The following is a 17,718-nucleotide window of genomic DNA, read 5'->3' as shown; positions in this document are numbered from 1 at the left end:
ATTTGTTTTTTGTTATACGATCTTTAATTAATAAACAGCTTCACATTACACTGCAACCTCTTAACGTCATAGTTTTAACCTCTTATTCACAGCTGGGGATACACACACACACCATGTAAAAGAAACAAAGCAACTACATACAGTACATCGTGACTGATGCCTACTGTACTTTACCGGCGCGTGGTACACAACTAACATGCATGAACAAGAATTTTCCCATCAAAACTATCAAATAGGCCCTTCTCACAGCTGTCATTTGAACATGACAAGTGTGAAAAGGTTCTACCAGAATTTACTGTTTGGTTCAAGTTTCTGATTTGTGTATAAATACACATATAAAATCATTTCTTGAACAGTCCTCAAAGCCTCACTTGGCTGAAGAGATGCTACAGACATGCATTACTGGATTGATTGTCACATGTAAACAATTCTAATTGAAGAGAAAATGATGAGCACAAACACAATCAATGGAAAGCAACACAACCAAAAAACAAAATCAAAGAAATTGTGATGGAGGAAAACAAAACAAAAGCCCAGACTGGGTTAACAGGATTAATTTGACAAAAGCTGAGGTTCAAGCTTTGACTGAACTATTTCTGATTGCCATGTCCAACTCCATGACAGACTGAAACTAAAACGTTTGTTGTGCCAGTGTGTCTTGGGTGCTGTCCACATGTCATGGCTCCATCAGCAGCCTTGGAACTGCTGCTGCGACAGGCTGCGACTCTGGGTGGCCAAGAGCTGCTGCTGCTGCTGCAGGAAACTGATCACCTCCGGACTCCTGAGTAACGACTGACACGCACACACACACGTTCAGCAATATTCAACGTTCAGATGGACGACAAATTCTTCTCCCTGCTTTCCATTTTCTGATAGGTGTCCGAAAAAATATGAAAAACAAAATAATAAAAGAATTGGGTACGGTGCAGATGGGTGACCAATTCAAAAGGGGAAAGAAGTATGTATTAGGATATAAGAATACTCAGAGATAATGAAAGTGAAAGAATTGCGTTCAATCACAAAAAGCACTAAACCTCTTTTGGTTTGGTATTTTTGCTTTAAAAAAAAACAACCATATGCATTAATGTCCCAACAACATCTTACCAGTCGCTTCTGGTTGAGGACCTGCTCTATGAGGGAGGGTCTGGCTGGCCGGTCCCCCATGGCACCCAGGCGCTGTTTGTTGACAGACACAGGTCTCTCCTCTGAGTTCTCCTGCACCAAAGAATACGCACGCAAGTAATTACTGAGACGTTTATGTATGTTGTAATTCCATACATTCAAGGTCAGAAAGCCAGGTGCACAAATGTAAATAACTGCAAGGTGAATAGAAATCACAGCTTCTAGATTCAATGGTGCAACATGAAGATAGTTCAGGGGCTCTGCAGCGTCTACTCACATCGAGTTTCCCGCTGGACATGGCCTGATCGCTCTTCTTCTTCTTGTACTTGTCTTTGTACATCTTGTTGCGGTGTTTTTTGCACATCCATGGTTTCCTCTGTTTGGCCACCTGCGTGGTGGTCTCTGTGCACCCCTCGTAAGTACACTGCTTGGGGGCGTTGTCACCCTCCGAGATCTCCTCGTCGTTCAGCTCCTCCGGGCTGGCGGCGCTGTCTCTGGGGTCAGAGGTGTCCAGAACATCGCTCTCCTCATCCGGATCATCCATGTCGCAGGAGACGTTGTTGTCTGGTTCCTGTGGAGTTAACGTAATCACGTTTCTGCTGTCGACCGCTCCACCCTTACTCACGTAGTACCTCTGTCCGTCTTTGGTGAGCAGGAGAGTGGAGTCTTTTGCTGAGTTGTCATCGTCGCTCATGATAGTGGACGATGTTAGCAGCAACAAGCTAGCTTTGGCTAACTACCGCTCCCGTAATAACAGTTAGCTTGTATTTACCCACCGACTTACCTATTTTAGTAGGCGCTTGCCTACTAGGTGAAGGTGATATTTCATTAATACATCGTCGCTTCAGGAGCTACTATGTGTCTTTACTCGTTCTTGTTGACATGCACGACACAGCGCGTCTTTTCTTCTTCTTCGCCCGTATTTTAATGGCGGTTGGCAAACTAGCGCATTACCGCCACCAACTGGACTGAAGTGTTGCTCGAGAGATCATGCAGAAATCAAAACAAAGGGAAAAGGAAAAAAATAGATCAGCTCAGTCAGCTTCAGTTGTAAATGCCACAGTGTCGGAGTATATCTGTTTCTCTATTTTTAACACTGCATCTTGATTCTCTTCTTCTGCAGTTGCACAGCTTCATGTACTCGAAGGACCCCTTAGCGCTAAAATAATTGTTCTGCTTTTCTCCTCCTCCTTCTCGGTTGACAGTGCATCAGACTAGTTCATCTGGGACATTACCAGCTTCTCAAATCCTTTCACAATGAAGCCCCCCCCCCCACACACACACACACACACACACACACAAATCCACACGTCGCAGTTTCAAATTCGTGGAATTTGGTGTTATATCTTCACTACTGGTCATAATCTACACACAATACAGACAAAATAGTTAGCAGTACATATGATGGTAATGCAGCCTGAAACTTTTTTTTTCACATGTTGTATTGTAACTAAATGGGAAGTAAGCTCAAACTATAAAAGATTTTCCTGGTCCACATACCACTTAAAGTGCTTTACAACACATCCATCCATTCAGTCACACATGCAAGGAACCAGACTGCTCATCAGGGACCGTCAGGGGGTCAGTGTCCTGCTCAAGGGCACTTTTGGCTTGGCTTCATAACGACTAGTCATGTGGTTCTGCCCCTCCTGTGCCATGGTACAGCCGTCTACCTGGACATGCATTTGGGGGTGGTGACTGCAGGTGTATAGCAGAGTTTCAGCAGCAGGCAGATGCAGAGGTTGAAAAGAGCACAGGTGGTGGGTTTACTTTATAAACAGGGTCCACTCTTCTGCAGTTTCTACTTAGTTTGATATTCCAGATCCAACCTAGATGAGGATCTCATATCATCAAATTTAGCAACTCACATATTTGAAGTACTTGCAGCTGAACTTTGTCATAGCGCTTATGAAACCAGAATCCTCATGAATAAATAGGCCTGACTTCAGTGCAATCCACAGAGACAATTGCACAAATGTAGGATCCCACGGCTTTGGCTACAACTGTTATGGCATTCCTAACAACGTGTCAAGTAACCCTCGAGTCAAGTGGCAGCTAGTGGATAAAAGAAGTTGCACCCCAAAAAAAAAAAAGCATCAGTGGATTTCACAGGAAACATTTACCATGTGTATGAAAGTAGTATTGCAGTACAGATACAGCTACAGCCACAGGAACTATCTACTGCATGTTTGACCCATGATCCAGTTATTGTAGAATCTCCACGTCGATGGTGAGAGCACCGCAGGCTAGAATTCAGACACAGATCGTTTGTTTCTGAAACATTTTAATTATTACTATTATTGATAGACCATTGTTGAACAGAGGTACAGTTATTGGTATTGCAACAGATTGTAATACTGTAGTGCAGCTGGGAGAGCACTTTGGTAAATCACATATGTGCTGCGGGGTGTTGATTTGAACAGCACAGCAAATTCTTATTGAACATGGCAGCACATCACCGTATTTGTGCGATGCTAAGAATATGCTAAAATACAGAAACGTACAGACAAGTGTGACGACTGCTGGAGCTCATCGATCAAAACTCATCTTTTTTTCCTTCTTCTTCTTCTTCTTCTTTTTTTTTTTTTAAATCTACATCAGATACCGGATTAAAAAAATGTATTCTTTTACAAAGGAAGTGACATCTTCCAAGTGTCCAACAAGAAGCAAAGATGGTGGTCTTCTTCTCTGTCTGTTCATGTCCTTCATCCAGCCGGTTCAACGTCAGGTCAAAAGAGTTGTGAACTAAATTTTATCTGCTGACTAATACTATTTTTTTGTTGTTGTTGTTGTTGTTTTTTTTGTTTTGTTTTGTGTTTAAAGTTCTCATCGACTTACTACTTGTAAAGAAATATACTGTGTTGTGAACTATCAAAATAAATACAATTGTTATTCACATTACATATAAACAATATTCATCACTAAACCATTGTTGATGTTGTTTATATATATATATATATATATATATATATATATATATATATATATATATATATATATATAAGAATAGGCTACGGTATGTCTGTCATGCTTTCATCTGAATAAATGAAGCTATGAATGAGGTTTCATATAAACTTGTACAGAGCTGAAATAAATCCTCTTCTGCTCTCCAAGAGTGCTGCTGGTTCTCCAATCACCACGTCGTCTTTCTCTGACTGCACAGACGCTGCAGTACTCTGTGCAAAAAGGTAGCCCTCATAGAAGCCTGTTACGTGTATACATTAAACACCTAAGCTAGTACAACTGTGCTGCTGCTGCTGCTGCTGCTGCTGCTGCAATAATGACACTTTTCTCTTCTGCTGGAGGATGAAATACGCCTTTAGTGTTTTGAGGAAGGGGGGGTGTAAACAAGGCTTCGTATGCGTATGAGCGTCACAAAATATCAAAGCAATCGAGTAAAAAGGATTCAAATGTTGCTACACAAGCACCTGAATGCTGCAGAATTTTGTGTGTATCAGGTTGTCAGGAACGAAGCAGTCGACACACAGGCGATCAAATGCACCATTATTGTCTTAATAGCAGTCTGTGCGAAATGTAAACTGTAATACTGCAATCCAACATTACAGGAAGGCAACACCAATACTGTGTGGAGCACAGAATTATAGCTCAAGTGCTTTCTTTGTTCTGTCTTTTGTCAATGAGCACTGGTTGTTTTTTTTAAACACGTTTTGTAAGAAGAAAAAAAACGCTTTCTTCTCTAGCTCTCGTTTTTCCTACTCATCATTCAGTCGCCTACTGAGCTCTACTTCTAAACACTTTTCCATTATTTTCATTCCACCAAGTCAACAAAAAACTCTTCCCTTTATGAAAAAGGGAAATACATATAAAAAATCGGTGAATAAAGAGTGAAATAAAGTTCAATAAAACATGAACACTTGTCCATATTCCCATATTGCCTTAAAGAGCTGTTCCACCAAAAGGAAGTTTCCATGTTGAACCCGGATCATCACTGAAGGGTAATCGATACTCCTTCTCGCTCCTTGAGCTCGCCAACGTGTGCTCAGATGAGAGAACGCGAAAAAGAAATAAAAGTCTGTCACCTCCTTCCTCAGTTTACCTCTTCCTGTTGCCTCTGGAGTCTCTACCCTCTTAGTCGTCTGTCCACCCTTTCATCGATCTCTTCTGGGTTTGGAAAGATGGAGAGCGTAAAATTCTCTCTTCTTGTTTTCCCTTTACAGTTTTCCCCTCTCAACCCTTGATGGGAGAGTGTGGGGAAGCTGTCATCTCCTCTTCCTCCTCCTCCACACAGATGGAGGAGCTGGAGGAGGATTTACCCTCCTCGCTTTCCCGTCCTCCCCCTCCTCCTCCTCTCTAGAAGGGTGAGTTGGGGGAGCAGACGGTACTGGCTGAGCTGATGGAGATGTCATCAGAGTCAGATGGGAGGCTGGGGTTTGGGGAGGGGTCAGAGCAAGTGTCAGGGATCACAGAGGGAGGGGCCGTGGGCAGGCCAGGGAGGCAACTGGGAGGCTCCGCCCGTAGTGTTTTTGTTGTTGATGTTACTGTTGTCATCATCTGCAAAGGCAGCGGCATCACATCCTTGTGGCGTCCTCGTCTGAGAACCTGCCCCTCCTTATCAAGAGGGGTGGCCTGCAGGGGGGGGAGAAGGAGACGTGATTAGACCCTCTGATGCGGCGCTGCAGCAGCACCAGTATGAAGGACCAGGAGAGATTTGCACGTCTTTATCAAGTGATGAACAACTATTTTACTGGTGAATCAGAAGAGCAAACCATGAGCCAGATTTCAGGTTTCAACTCACGTTAAACCTTAAAATAAACCAGCAATCAACATACTTCTATTTTAGAGGAATTAAGGAAAAAAATGTTTAGATTCTTTTCTTTTGCATTCTCCTCAAATGATTATCATAATGTCATTTTATTGTTTCATAAATTTCTCCATTTCCCTGCTGTGCTACCCCTCATGAGGGACTTTGGGACAGACTTTTCCGTTCTGTGGGAAACATCAGAGATGGTGCCTTGAATGTAAAACAAATCAGTCCACTTATTATTACAGTGGACTGATTTGCTAAATGTCTGTGGCTGCAAATACAAAAAAAAAAAAAAATCAGAAAACTAAACGGCTGTTCTACATGGAGATGAATTATACCCGATGTTACCTGAGAGGACGTTATTGTTTCATGTTCTTTCACCAAGACTTTGAAGTAACGCAAAGCTAATCAAGAGGTTTGAAGAGTCAATAAAGAAACGTTAAAATGGAAATGCAGAAAAATAATTTGTATAACTGTAAAATATGTCTTTGATGTAATTTCAGCTTGACTGACTGATTTAGTCATTCGTACTTAGATCTATTCATGTTGGATTGATCCGTTGTAAACTATACAGCTGTAGACTTTAGAGAGACTGCAGGTTTAAGGAGGCTTCATTTTTCAGACCAAATGATTTATTCTTTTATACAGTCTATGATATCACCCCGTTTATGCTTTATGAGTTGTAATAATATGAGTTGAAATCTCTAGGTCCTCCATACATGGATCATATTGGACAATGTTATACAGGACTTGGGCAAAGGGAGCTGGGCCCTGGTGTTCGTGGAGGCAGCCAGGTGGGGAGCATTCACAAAACAACCGTGACAAAAAAAATAGTCATTTGGAAAAACTTGTCCTTCCAAATACGTCAGGATCATTCTCAGGGTAACTTGCACCTCTGTTTTTATACAAGAAAGAGGACAAACCGGTAGACAGATGATAATGCGGGGACTGTGTGAAATCTGGGTTTACAGCGAGTAAAGAGATGAAAGGGAGGAAGCAAGAAAAAAAAGAGCCAAGAACAAAGACAACAAAGCAGCAAACACATGAGGGGGCCGTCAAAGCAGCAGCCAGTCAGCAGGGCAGCACGCAGGCAGGGAGAGGGGCGGGGGTCCAGAGCAATCCCAGAGACACTATGTCTTTGCTTGCTCTGGATTCTCTGCGGTTTGTGAGCATCCAACTAAACCTGCCGTACCTTATCCAGTACATGGCCGGGTGCTGGTAGAAATCCAACGACCCAGATCTCTGCATAGAAAAGCTGTCATCCAACTGAGCACAAAGAAAAACCAGCACAATCACTCTAAACAACAGTTCATCATTAAAAAGAAACACCAAAAGTCCTCTGCTATTCAACGTCAAACGCTGCGACTCTGATCCATCAATCTGCCAGGACAGATGGTTGATACATTTGGGAGTTTCTAAAGGTTGTGACTCACAGAAATGACTGACACTCCTGCAGTGGTGTCGTTGACCTTCGGATTGGTGTTGAAGTGCTTCTTAATTTTCCCTGCTACTGACAGCTGGTGCTCATTTTCACATAGACCCTCATCCTGTGTCAAGTGTGAGAGAAGATCGTCAAGAAAATTTATTGGAATGGGAAACATCAGAAGTTATGACTGTAAATTATTGCAACTACTTACAGTGACCCACGGGTGCTCGAGCACCTGGAGGGCCGTGTATCTCTGGTCCACTTCCACCTCCAGCATAGATCTGATCAGTTCCTGCAACAGGAAGCAAACACTGTTAAGGTTTTACTCCCTCTGTAGAAGGTCGACATGAGGGGACTCTCCTCCCGGCTGCTCTCACCTTGGCTGTATCTGACACGTTGTCCCAGTACGGTAGAGGGAACTCTAACTGTCCCATCAGTATCTGATCAAAGAGCACTTCCTGGTCATCGCTGCTCCTACAAACAAAATATTTGGATGCAGTGTCATCACCAACCATTAGAGGGTCTCATCACTCTGTTTTGGATATTATATGCAGGATTTCACTGCACTTACCCTCGGAAGGGTGGAAAGCCACACAGTAGAATGTAGGTGATGACTCCAGCTGCCCAGATGTCCACCTTAAGGCCGTATCTGCCCAGAGAAGAAACGTCATATTCAAGGCAAAAGCGGAAGAAAAAGCTCCTGGAGTCTATGAGGTAACACGCTACATACCCTGTTTCTGCAATGATTTCAGGTGCTACATATGTCGGGGTTCCGCAGACGGTGTACAGGGGTCCGTCCACCACAGTGGCCAAACCAAAGTCTCCCAGTTTCAGGCTTTTGCTGCCATCTGCATGCTCGTACACCTGCACAGACACAAAACACACAAGCGCTGTAGATACTGGGAGGTAAAGGAGGTGTAAGTAAGTAAGTATGATCCAGGTAACATCAACTAACTCATAAACTGTTTGAAATGATTATGAAAATATTGTTTATGTTTTTAGAAAAATGTAATTAGAACTGGGTGGAATCTATCCATCCATTGTCTTCCGCTTAATCCTGTTAAGGGTCGTGGGGGGGCTGGAGCCTATTCCAGCGTCTACGGGCGAGAGGCGGGGTTCACCCTGGACAGGTCACCAGTCCATCACAGGACCAACACATAGAGACAGACAACCATTCACACTCACAGTCACACCTACGGTCAATTTAGAGTATCAATCAGCCTCGTCCTCTCTTGATGTCTTTGGACTGTGGGAGGAAGCTGGAGTACCAGAGAGAACCCACATAGGAACAGGGAGAACATGGAGACTCCACACAGAAAGATCCTGTGATGGAGCCGGGACTTGAATCTGGAACCTTCTTGCTGTGAGTTGACAGTGCTGACCACAGTGCAGCGGGTGGAATCCATGGAGGATTGTTTTTTTTCCACTGGTGAGCAATGAGAACGTCTTTGATAATGTTCCTATGAATAGAACCGTTCTTGTAGTGTAGAGTGGGTATCATTGGTTTCCAGTGGCAGAGTGCCAGAAGTGCCAGGAGTGCTTTTTTTTTTTTTTTTTTTTTAAGCTGCAAAGGTTTCAACCAAGCACAGGGTATAAACCACTGGAAAGAAGAGGTTTGTTCAGGATGAAGCCCACTCCTAAGAGGAAAAACACTTGAAAATGATGTGCTGGAGCTCAGAAAATGTTGCAATTATTATTTTTTTTTTTTACGATGTGTACTTTTTCATGAGGGCCACTAGGGGGCATTCGAGTCGGAAATGTTTTAATCCTACACATCGGTGCTTTAACAAGTTCACGACCCTAGCTTCTCACAGGTGGCTTTAAAATAATCAAAGTGGTTGTGTTTTAACTATCCTGGCTCCATGAGGGGTCGTTCTGGGTGGGAGGAGTCGCTGAAGAAGTGAATGAAAAAGAGCATTTGGCGGAAGAAGACGAAATATCGCCGAAGAGGCCAGCAGAAGGGAGAAGGAGGGAGGAAAGACAAGTGGGGGAGGCTGGAGAAGTATGGATGGGAGGTGTGAGGGCAGCGAGGATGAGTCATCTCTTTGCTCTCCAGCCGAGAGTGATATTACTTCACTGTTTATTTAGATGGGAGGATGAGAAGAATGAGGAGTTATGTGAGGAATTTTGAGTGAACTCACCAGCAGGTTTTCTGGTTTGATGTCTCTGTGCACTATGTTGAGGCTGTGGAGGTATTTAATGGCGTTGGCCAGATTGTAGAGCATGCCGCTGGCGTCTCTCTCTGTGTACCTGTTGGCAGAGGTGATGGCGTCGAACAGATCTCCACCCTTCGAACAAATCAAGAGGGATAGTCGAGTTGTCAGTCGCAGCAGTGACGTGTATGACCTGACATGTTCACCTCCGAGTTGCTCGTCTCTCTGCTGAAAAGAGCTACCGGCTTGAGAGTTGATTTAGTAGCAAAGTTTTCCAGCTCTTCAACAGCTGGAGGGGTTGAAACGTCTCCTCCTTCTCTTTAATATTTCTCCTTCATGTTAGAATTTTCCTTTAATTTACCATTTTTTCTTTTCTCTCAGGCCTTCTCTGTCTATGTCAGATATTCTCTCTCTCTGTCTCTGTCTCTGTCTCTGTCTCTCTCTCTCTCTGTCTCTCTCTCTGTCTCTGAGTGGACTAAGTGGAACAGAGGCTTAAAATAGGGCTGGATCTCTCTCCCTGTCTCAGCCTCTGACCCGCACAGAGACAGTTATTTAAATTCGAGAGCTGTCAAAGTCACTCATTAACCAAACGCATTTGCACGTGTCTGCCTCCACACTCGGCCAATGGGCGCACGGACAACGGTACCTTCAAGGTTATCAAAAATAACAGGACTTTTCTCAATACTAGGTTTTTAAAACAATCTAATCTCTCTTAAATTAAACGAATTCAAAGCACAAAAGCTAAAAAATAAATAAAAAAATAAAAAAATAAAAATCAACATCTACCATTACGTTTTTAGCTAGGAGAAAATCAACTAGTTCAGGACTGTGCAAACAAATTAAAAACAAATGGACTACTTCCCTTTTTCCCTCCGCCAAGAAGCGAAAGGAATCACCAGCTGTTTGTTTGATTGTTCACGTGATATCTCAGATTATGATTCGATTTGATGGAAAGATAGACAATATTACAAGATTTTGGATCAAATTATCGATCCTAAATCTCGAGCACTGTTCTATAGTTCACTGACAGGATTATTGTTTTTGTTTTCTAACCGTGTTTTCCCAGTTGTCTTATCCCATTCACGTTTTTCATTTTTCTCGTCTTTGATCCTTCAGTGTGAATTAACCCCTTCTTTCTTATTTCACGCTCTTTTGTCCGGTCAGTCGCAAGTAAAGCACTTTGAATTTCACTTGATTTGCTTCAGAGGTGCTGTATAAATAGAGATTGAGGGATGAATTCTGATGATACTGCGTTCATATTTCCCTTGAAGGAGGTATGACTGCTTTGTAGTTTAAAAATCTGGTATAATTTTGAAACGTATCTAAATAATTGTTCATCTCACTAAAAAAATAAAATAAAATAAAGCATGCGCCTTTTTGAAGAGTCTCTTCTAAGGTGCTCCGCAAGACAACGGGAGCCTGACTGTGGGAGTTTGCCTCCATTCAGCAACAAGTACATTGATGTGGTCTGGTGACTCACGCTACATGATGAGGCTTGCAAAGGTGCTGTAGCTCCGCAGGCTGGTCGTGTACTTCCACATGAGCTTTATATAGAAATTGTTTGAAATATTATTGTTTTCCTTTAAAATTATACAAAACTAATCTTTGAGTGCATCCATCTCTCTCTCTCTCTCTCTCTCTCTCTCTTTCTCTCCCTGTCTCTCTCTCTCTCTCTCTCTCTCTCCTCATTCACCCGCTGCCTCCTCTAGATCCTCCTCCTTTGGACACATGTATGTTTCTCCCACAGATTGCCTCTCATCTATATTCTGTAGTACTCCACACCACGACACGAACAGATGGATCACATTCCTGGCTCCTGAATTATGCAAAAACATTTCTTGACTCAGAGAGCGAGCGAGAATGAAGAATGTGCGCACACGAGCGCTCCGGGCCACAGACCGATTCTCTCGATCTGTGTGACTGGTTTGAATTCATCATTTGCTTCACCGGTTGAATGTTTGCTGCTCTTTGTCCGTCGCTGTCTCTCTGCTCTCCTTTGTTAGACTCAAATTGGAGGTAATGGTCACTGAATCCCCGATTTATTCGTTATCTTTTGTGAAAATGGCTCAGGCTGTCGCTAAGCAGAACAGATGCCATATCAACATTCACGTCAAACACCAGCTAGAAACGCACCTTGACCAGCTCCATGACCAGATAGAGCTCATTGTAAGTGTCCACCTCCTCGATAAGCAGCACGATATTTGGATGTTTGACTCTGCGGAGGATGGCCACCTCGTTCTGGATCATGTGCTCCTGGAATAAGACGTGAATTATACAGCCAAATGAAACAGGATTATTAAAGGTATTAGCCACAGATTAAGCAACACATCATCCTAAAAATGTCGCTGGAGCAATATCTGTAATAGCTGTATTGTATCTGCTATTGTGCTAATCCCCCACAGGCAGTTTGTGCACTGATGAACTGCAAAGTGCAAATGTTTCCTTGTAATCTTCAGTTAATGAGTTGTTTGTGCGCCAGCTGATAGAGGATGGTGTAATACAGTATTTGTGCACTTGACATTAGAATTGTCTGTCCATTTGTTTGATTTAAGAGCTGAAATTTTGATTCATATCATAGGGAAGTCCCCGACATGGCGTAAGTCTGCTGAGTCCAGCAACATTTATGCATTATTAGATCAAAATGGAGGATTATGTGCTCCATTGTGGATAAATATGACCTGCTCGTATCAAACGTTTGCTTTTCAGGACTTCATATCATATTTTTTCTTGTCTATTTCATATTCTTATCGGAATTTTTCCACTAAAGTTGCTGTACGCATATATGACTTGTCCACATATCCACTGCTTAGTCTTTACCTTGCCTCTACATTTGCCCTTGTTGATGATCTTCAGAGCGTACTCTCTTCCCGTGGAGTGCTCCACACATTCCCGCACGACTGCAAAGTTCCCATCGCCCAACATGCGTCCCACCTTGTAGCGGTCAGAGATGTAGGACGGCACAGCTGGAACCTCATCTACTAGAACCTCAGCTGCGGGGAGGAAGCGGGAGGTTTGAAGCAGCTGAGACTGGAGAATGTCGACTACTTTTTTTTTTCAGGCTGATAAATATTCCACTTGTTTACACGTTCAAGGGAATGAATGAAAGCTACCAAGCACCGGCACTGTCTAAACTGCCATTAATTAATACATAGAGGAGAGATATGCAATTACAGTAGAATCAATTATGGAAAAATGATTAGATACGGATCAGCGTGAGCTCAATTACAATCAGGCGGCAAATGGAAAAGTAAATGTGGAAACATCCTCAATTGAAATTTAGCAGTTAATGTTCTGTTGTTTATTCATGGCTATGAGATGGCTCCTTGGTCGCATACAATCTGATATGAAAATGTCACCTATTATTTCCCATACTTAATTTAATAGAGATGAATAATATTTGGGGTTAAACCAAAGGTTTTTAACCAAATTATTTTTTTTAATTTTCTTTAAAAAAAAAACATGTCTCCATTATGATTTTTATTTTTGAAATCTGATCTATTAAAACGTCGTAACTTGTTTGATGGAGTCAGAGGGGTGAGAGGTGTGAGAGAGGGTGCTGAGATGAGGATGGAGTGACACAGAGATGCATTCATGATCATGATTATGATTCACATGTGACTGATATGACACCACTTTGGCCCACTGATGGTCAGATGACACATTCTAGTTTCTCCTCACCTTCAGGAACTGATCCGCCAACATCCTCCACTGAGCTGGAAACTTTAGCGGAAGACAGAGAGGTGGAGGAACCCTGCGACCCCTGTAGCGATGACAGCGGCGTGGACAAAAAAAAAGAGGGGGAAAAAAAGGCACAAAAAAAACAAACAAAAGCAAGAAGCCAATTATTTTAATTTGTAGCATTGCAGCATTATCTGAAATTCTTTGGAATTTGCTTCTCACTCAGCTAAATGAGAGTCTCTGGAGCTCCGCTGAAACAAATACACGTCCAAAAATAGACTCATTGTCAAAACATCCCTCTGTCTGTCTTTCTGTTTGCGTGTTTCATTGTGCTGCTCTCTGTTGTGCATACATTGTGCTCAAGAAAAGAGCCACAACTGATTTATTTAAGCCAGCCAGCTGAATATAAACTAATTGCGTATTCTCTTAACCACCTCTGTGTGTGTGTGTGTGTGTGTGTGTGCTCCTCTCCATTCACAGAACCCATTTCCTCACATCATTTCTTCTCATCACCAATAAAACATGAAACCACATGTTTAGTGACACTAATAAAGGCGAATGAATACTGCCTTTCATCCTGTTAGCCAGAAGGAGGTCATTACAGGGAGAAAGAGCAGCTGAGATGCAGCGTCTGCTTCTATCTAAAGACAAAAACTCATTACGCCCTGCACCTCATAACCTTCTGTCTGGTTGTTATGGAAGCAGCAGCGATGGGGAGCAAAGATCTAGTCGGGACTGTAAATGAGAACCTGCTTCCTCTATTTTTTCTGAATTTCTGCATCGCTCTGCTCTCCTTCAAACTGATTTAATGGTTTCATATAAGTTAACAGCATTTGTTTTAGGAGGTAACAACCAAATCTCCTCTTCTGTAACATGAAAAAAACACATTTTTAAGTCGTCTCTACCGATTAAATTACTATGCTGTCTTTCTGTTCCTTGTCTTCCCTTAAATATGTGCCCATCAGTGGGTTCACATGGCAAAGAGGGCTGTTGGAGTTTGGTGGGTTTCCAGCAGAGAAATAAAATCCCAAGTGTGCCAGATTCAGCCAGATTGCAGCGGACACTGGTATGGTTTCTCTAAAATATAAGCAGAACCTGATGAGAATTTTTACCATGTAGTTTGCACTGTAAATGGCTTGCACAACACGTGTGAGCTGGTCATGAACCCCATCAGTTTGTTGCGGACCAACACTCTAATGTGTTTATTTCAACCTAAACAAATGCAGATATTCAACAAATCCTTCTTATTTCATGTTGAAAGTGATAGGAACTGATCTTTGCTGTGGTCAGAAGATAAAACTTCCTTGCATATCATCCAGCAAGTGTCCTTCTTGGTATTTTCTCCCCAGTCTTGTGTGAACTTCTCATTTTTGTGATGTCCAGTCAGATTGTGACACTGCTGGACAGCTCACAAGGACAGCAAAGGCCAACCAATCTGAAAATGTCTCTCAGAGTGGAGATGCTCTATCATCTCCGTCCCTCGTATTCCAGCTCCGACTCCAGCTCTTTTTCTTATCTCTATTGCTGCGACCCGAATGTCAACCAGGTGAATTTAGATGTACTGAATTTGGTTTATGTAATGCTGTTTTTCAGTCGGGCACTCTTCCCAGAACAAGAAATCACACTTAATAACCCAACACCAATGACCCTCATGTGGTTTATCCACAAAACATACTTCTTTGGCTCTTTTACTTCCTCTCCGGTGTGTTTACCTCCCTCGTGCCCTTATCTCACATCAAGCTCTGTCCTCTCTACTCCCTTTCTCCTTCTTAACTTCTATCTGGCTCGGCCTCTCTCTTCCTGCCACAGATGGAAACAAAATACTGTTGCTATGGAAACTGCTCAGAATGAGAGAGAGAGAGAGAGAGAGAGACAGACAGACAGACAGCGAGAGAGAGAGGCAGCTTATGAGACTTCCAGTGTGGACACAGAAGCCTATATATGGCTATTTCCTGTCTGCAGGCAGGGAAATGGGTTCAACCTTCTATGAACAATGTGTCTCTCTTTCCTGTGTGAGACATTTGGAGTGACAGAAGAGAGAGAGAGAGAGAGAGAGAGAGAGAGAGTCTGGCTGATATTGATCATTAGATTTGTCAAGAAAGGGAGGAGCCGTCTTGTTGTTGTTATCCGATCCTGCTCTCTCCCTGTTACACAACATTGACTACCTCAACATCTCTATACTTTCACTCTGAGTATGACTCACACCACTAAAGAACACACTTGTTTTTTGTCCATCATGGTAAGAGCCAGTGCTCTTCAAACCTGCAAGGGCAACACTCGGCAGCAGAATACAGATCAGGGCATGAATATGAATTAAACAGGAAGTCCATGAGTGACCTTAAACATGGAGCATCATCTCGGATGTGAAGTAGCAAAAATAATGATTAAAAAGTGGAGTCTGTCAAATGAAGAATTCATGCTGCGCACATTTACATAACCTAACTAAGTATAATGCTAGCCTTGTCCTCAAGGCTGCTTCGCTTTTTGAATCGGATTACGAGACACGTCCTAAAGTCTCGTCTCTCTCAGTCTCTCCTCCAGCAGCTCTGCTTGTCACTTTCACTGTCATGCAATATCCAGCAAAACGAGGATTTATTACTGTTTGCTTCAGCAGGGAAAAAAAAATCTAATATGACTTGATAGAAATAGGATGTTTTGTTTTGTCCCAAGTTCCTCCTCTGCCCTCTCATAAGACCACAAGTTGCAGTAGATAATAACTCTTAGCTATTATTTTGGTGTCTAGACAGACAGGAAACATAATTCATTAGACTCTTGTCTGAGGAGATCAACACTCTTTGGGGATTCTGCCTTTCTGCTCTGCCAGCTGGACACAGGGACATTTTCTAATCACGTCCTTATGTACTGCAATCCCGGGAAGTCCCATGATTAAATGCTTTTGGTGTGCGTGCATGTGTGTGTGTGTGTGTGTGTATGTCTTAGGGGTTGTACAGCCCACCCCACCCCCCCCACGCACACACACACACACACACACACACACGCACACCATAATCAATCCAGGACAGAAGCAGCAGGACAGAGGGATGGATGCCCCGCTGGAGATCTCTAACTCAGCTGGATAGAGAAGTTCAACAGAGCGGCGCGTGGCTGATGAATGTTAACATCTTCATCATCATCATAAACATCCTCCATCTATGCGATGAACATCAACTCATACTGATGCCAGTAAATGAAAAACAACAACGCAGGACTGAAAATGAAACAAGAAAGATTTTAATGATGACATGAACAAATGGAAATTAACACAAAGAGAATACAAACAAATGAATGAGCCAAGAAGAGCTGGCAGCCTCACATGAGGAAGTTAGTCTTTTTTTTTATATTTACATAGCTTTTATCTATGTAAATGGCAGCGCAACAAAAACATTTAATGCCATCTGCAACATTTTCTAACGATATGTTGGCTTCTGAGCTCCTGCACGTTCCTCGTGTGCTACCATCAGTCTCTTTTTGGCAGGTGTAGAAACAAAACCGCCATCTAATGACATGAACACAACATGAAATAAGAAATATAATACAACCAAATACAAACATGAGTAACAACACACTCACATGGATGAGAGGAGACAATAATTAACAAGTTCATTATACACTTTTTTTTTAATCAGTCTGCTTTCTTTCTCACACACGCGCGCACACAAACACACACACAAACACAATCACACAATGTAATTATGAATCAGCCAACACAAAATATGGACGATATTAATGAGAAGTGGACCATGCAATTCAAAGGGTGATGAACACAAATGAGTCAATGGTGAGAGGAGGATGTTGGTGACACACTAATGCCTGATGATTCTTCCTGTCACACACACACACACACACACACACACACACACACACACACACACACATTCAGGTGTATAACAGCTGTTGGACTGGTAACACACTCCTTCTGTTTGTCTCGCCATCAATCTGCCGCTGTGTGTGTATATTATCAATAATTTTGAATGATTCATTCAACTGTCTGACTTGATTCAACGGTTTGTGCTACTGTGAATGTGGAATATGAACTCAGTATGACCTCCGACGTACTTGCCTCTCTGAGAGCATTATCATGTAAAGTGTAGGGATCGTTTTGTGAATGTAGACCACTATTTCACGCTCCTGTAGCCAATTCATTAATAAAAAACCAAACAAAACAAACAAACATGGGTCACTCTTGCATGCGGCAAGTGTATAAAACACACAACATGTGAAGAGTGCGCACCAAGCTGTTGTCTTCTAGCAGTGTGAAAATGGAAATTTCATGTCGGAGAGGTTTTTTCTTTTCGGTTGCACACATGACCTGCTCAACATTGATGAAAATGTGAGCCGGGGGGGGGGCGGCATACTATGTCTGTATATTCTGCTCCAGGAAATAGGTTGTGATGGTCTGAGCTGTGCTGCACGTAACCTACTTCAGGCAGTAAAGTGCCTCTGAGTGTTTAAATGCAGGGTCCAGCGAGGTGAACTCATAATAGGTCACTGAGGCGCTGTGGTTGAAGAGGAACTGCAAGCAGCTGCTTTTGAGTCCCATTTTTTTTTTTAAGATAAAGTATAATTTCTGAGTC

The 17,718-nt window shown here is 42.6% G+C and overlaps 2 protein-coding genes across 3 annotated transcripts in view; both read right to left on the bottom strand.

Annotated features, from left to right (window-relative positions):
- Positions 1-13: 13 nt before the first annotated feature.
- Positions 14-2,052, bottom strand: rfxap (regulatory factor X-associated protein). The gene is made up of 3 exons (XM_086226170.1): positions 1,400-2,052; positions 1,105-1,215; positions 14-792 (listed from the first exon to the last, which is right to left on the bottom strand). Exons 1-3 carry the CDS (start codon positions 1,814-1,816, stop codon positions 688-690), a joined length of 633 nt encoding a protein of 210 aa, XP_086082296.1. The 5' UTR covers positions 1,817-2,052; the 3' UTR covers positions 14-687.
- Positions 2,053-5,507: 3,455 nt separating this feature from the next.
- Positions 5,508-17,718, bottom strand: part of LOC147248655 (serine/threonine-protein kinase DCLK1-like) — a 44,238-nt gene continuing 32,027 nt past the window's right edge. The window contains exons 7-17 of one of the 2 annotated variants that reach the window (XM_086179440.1): positions 13,145-13,226; positions 12,284-12,456; positions 11,600-11,719; positions 9,455-9,601; positions 8,044-8,177; positions 7,885-7,962; positions 7,691-7,787; positions 7,525-7,605; positions 7,321-7,434; positions 7,080-7,153; positions 5,508-5,709 (exon numbers count right to left, since the gene is read on the bottom strand). In XM_086179440.1, coding sequence (XP_086035566.1) covers positions 5,652-5,709; positions 7,080-7,153; positions 7,321-7,434; positions 7,525-7,605; positions 7,691-7,787; positions 7,885-7,962; positions 8,044-8,177; positions 9,455-9,601; positions 11,600-11,719; positions 12,284-12,456; positions 13,145-13,226 — 1,158 coding nt within the window. In that variant the 3' untranslated portion in view covers positions 5,508-5,651. The remainder of the gene's footprint in view (positions 5,710-7,079; positions 7,154-7,320; positions 7,435-7,524; positions 7,606-7,690; positions 7,788-7,884; positions 7,963-8,043; positions 8,178-9,454; positions 9,602-11,599; positions 11,720-12,283; positions 12,457-13,144; positions 13,227-17,718) is intronic. The other variant, XM_086179442.1, reaches the window with a different exon arrangement.

Source organism: Aulostomus chinensis, chromosome 15 (assembly GCF_037954235.1).
Source record: "Aulostomus chinensis isolate RoL2024-O1b breed Wild chromosome 15, RoL_Achi_v1.0, whole genome shotgun sequence".
Lineage (NCBI taxonomy): Eukaryota > Metazoa > Chordata > Actinopteri > Syngnathiformes > Aulostomidae > Aulostomus > Aulostomus chinensis.
The sequence above is the reverse complement of the archived record's forward strand: the minus strand, read 5'-3'. Positions and strand labels throughout refer to the sequence as shown.

Bases quoted from the DNA above. Each gene is read 5' to 3' on its own strand.
- rfxap (XM_086226170.1), bottom strand. From the start codon at position 1,816: ATGAGCGACGATGACAACTCAGCAAAAGACTCCACTCTCCTGCTCACC. The intron at 1,216-1,399 runs GTGAGTAGACGC...TCTTTGGTGCAG, and splicing joins TGTCCAGCGGGAAACTCGAT to GAGAACTCAGAGGAGAGACC. The intron at 793-1,104 runs GTAAGATGTTGT...TGTGCGTGTCAG, and splicing joins TCCTCAACCAGAAGCGACTG to TCGTTACTCAGGAGTCCGGA.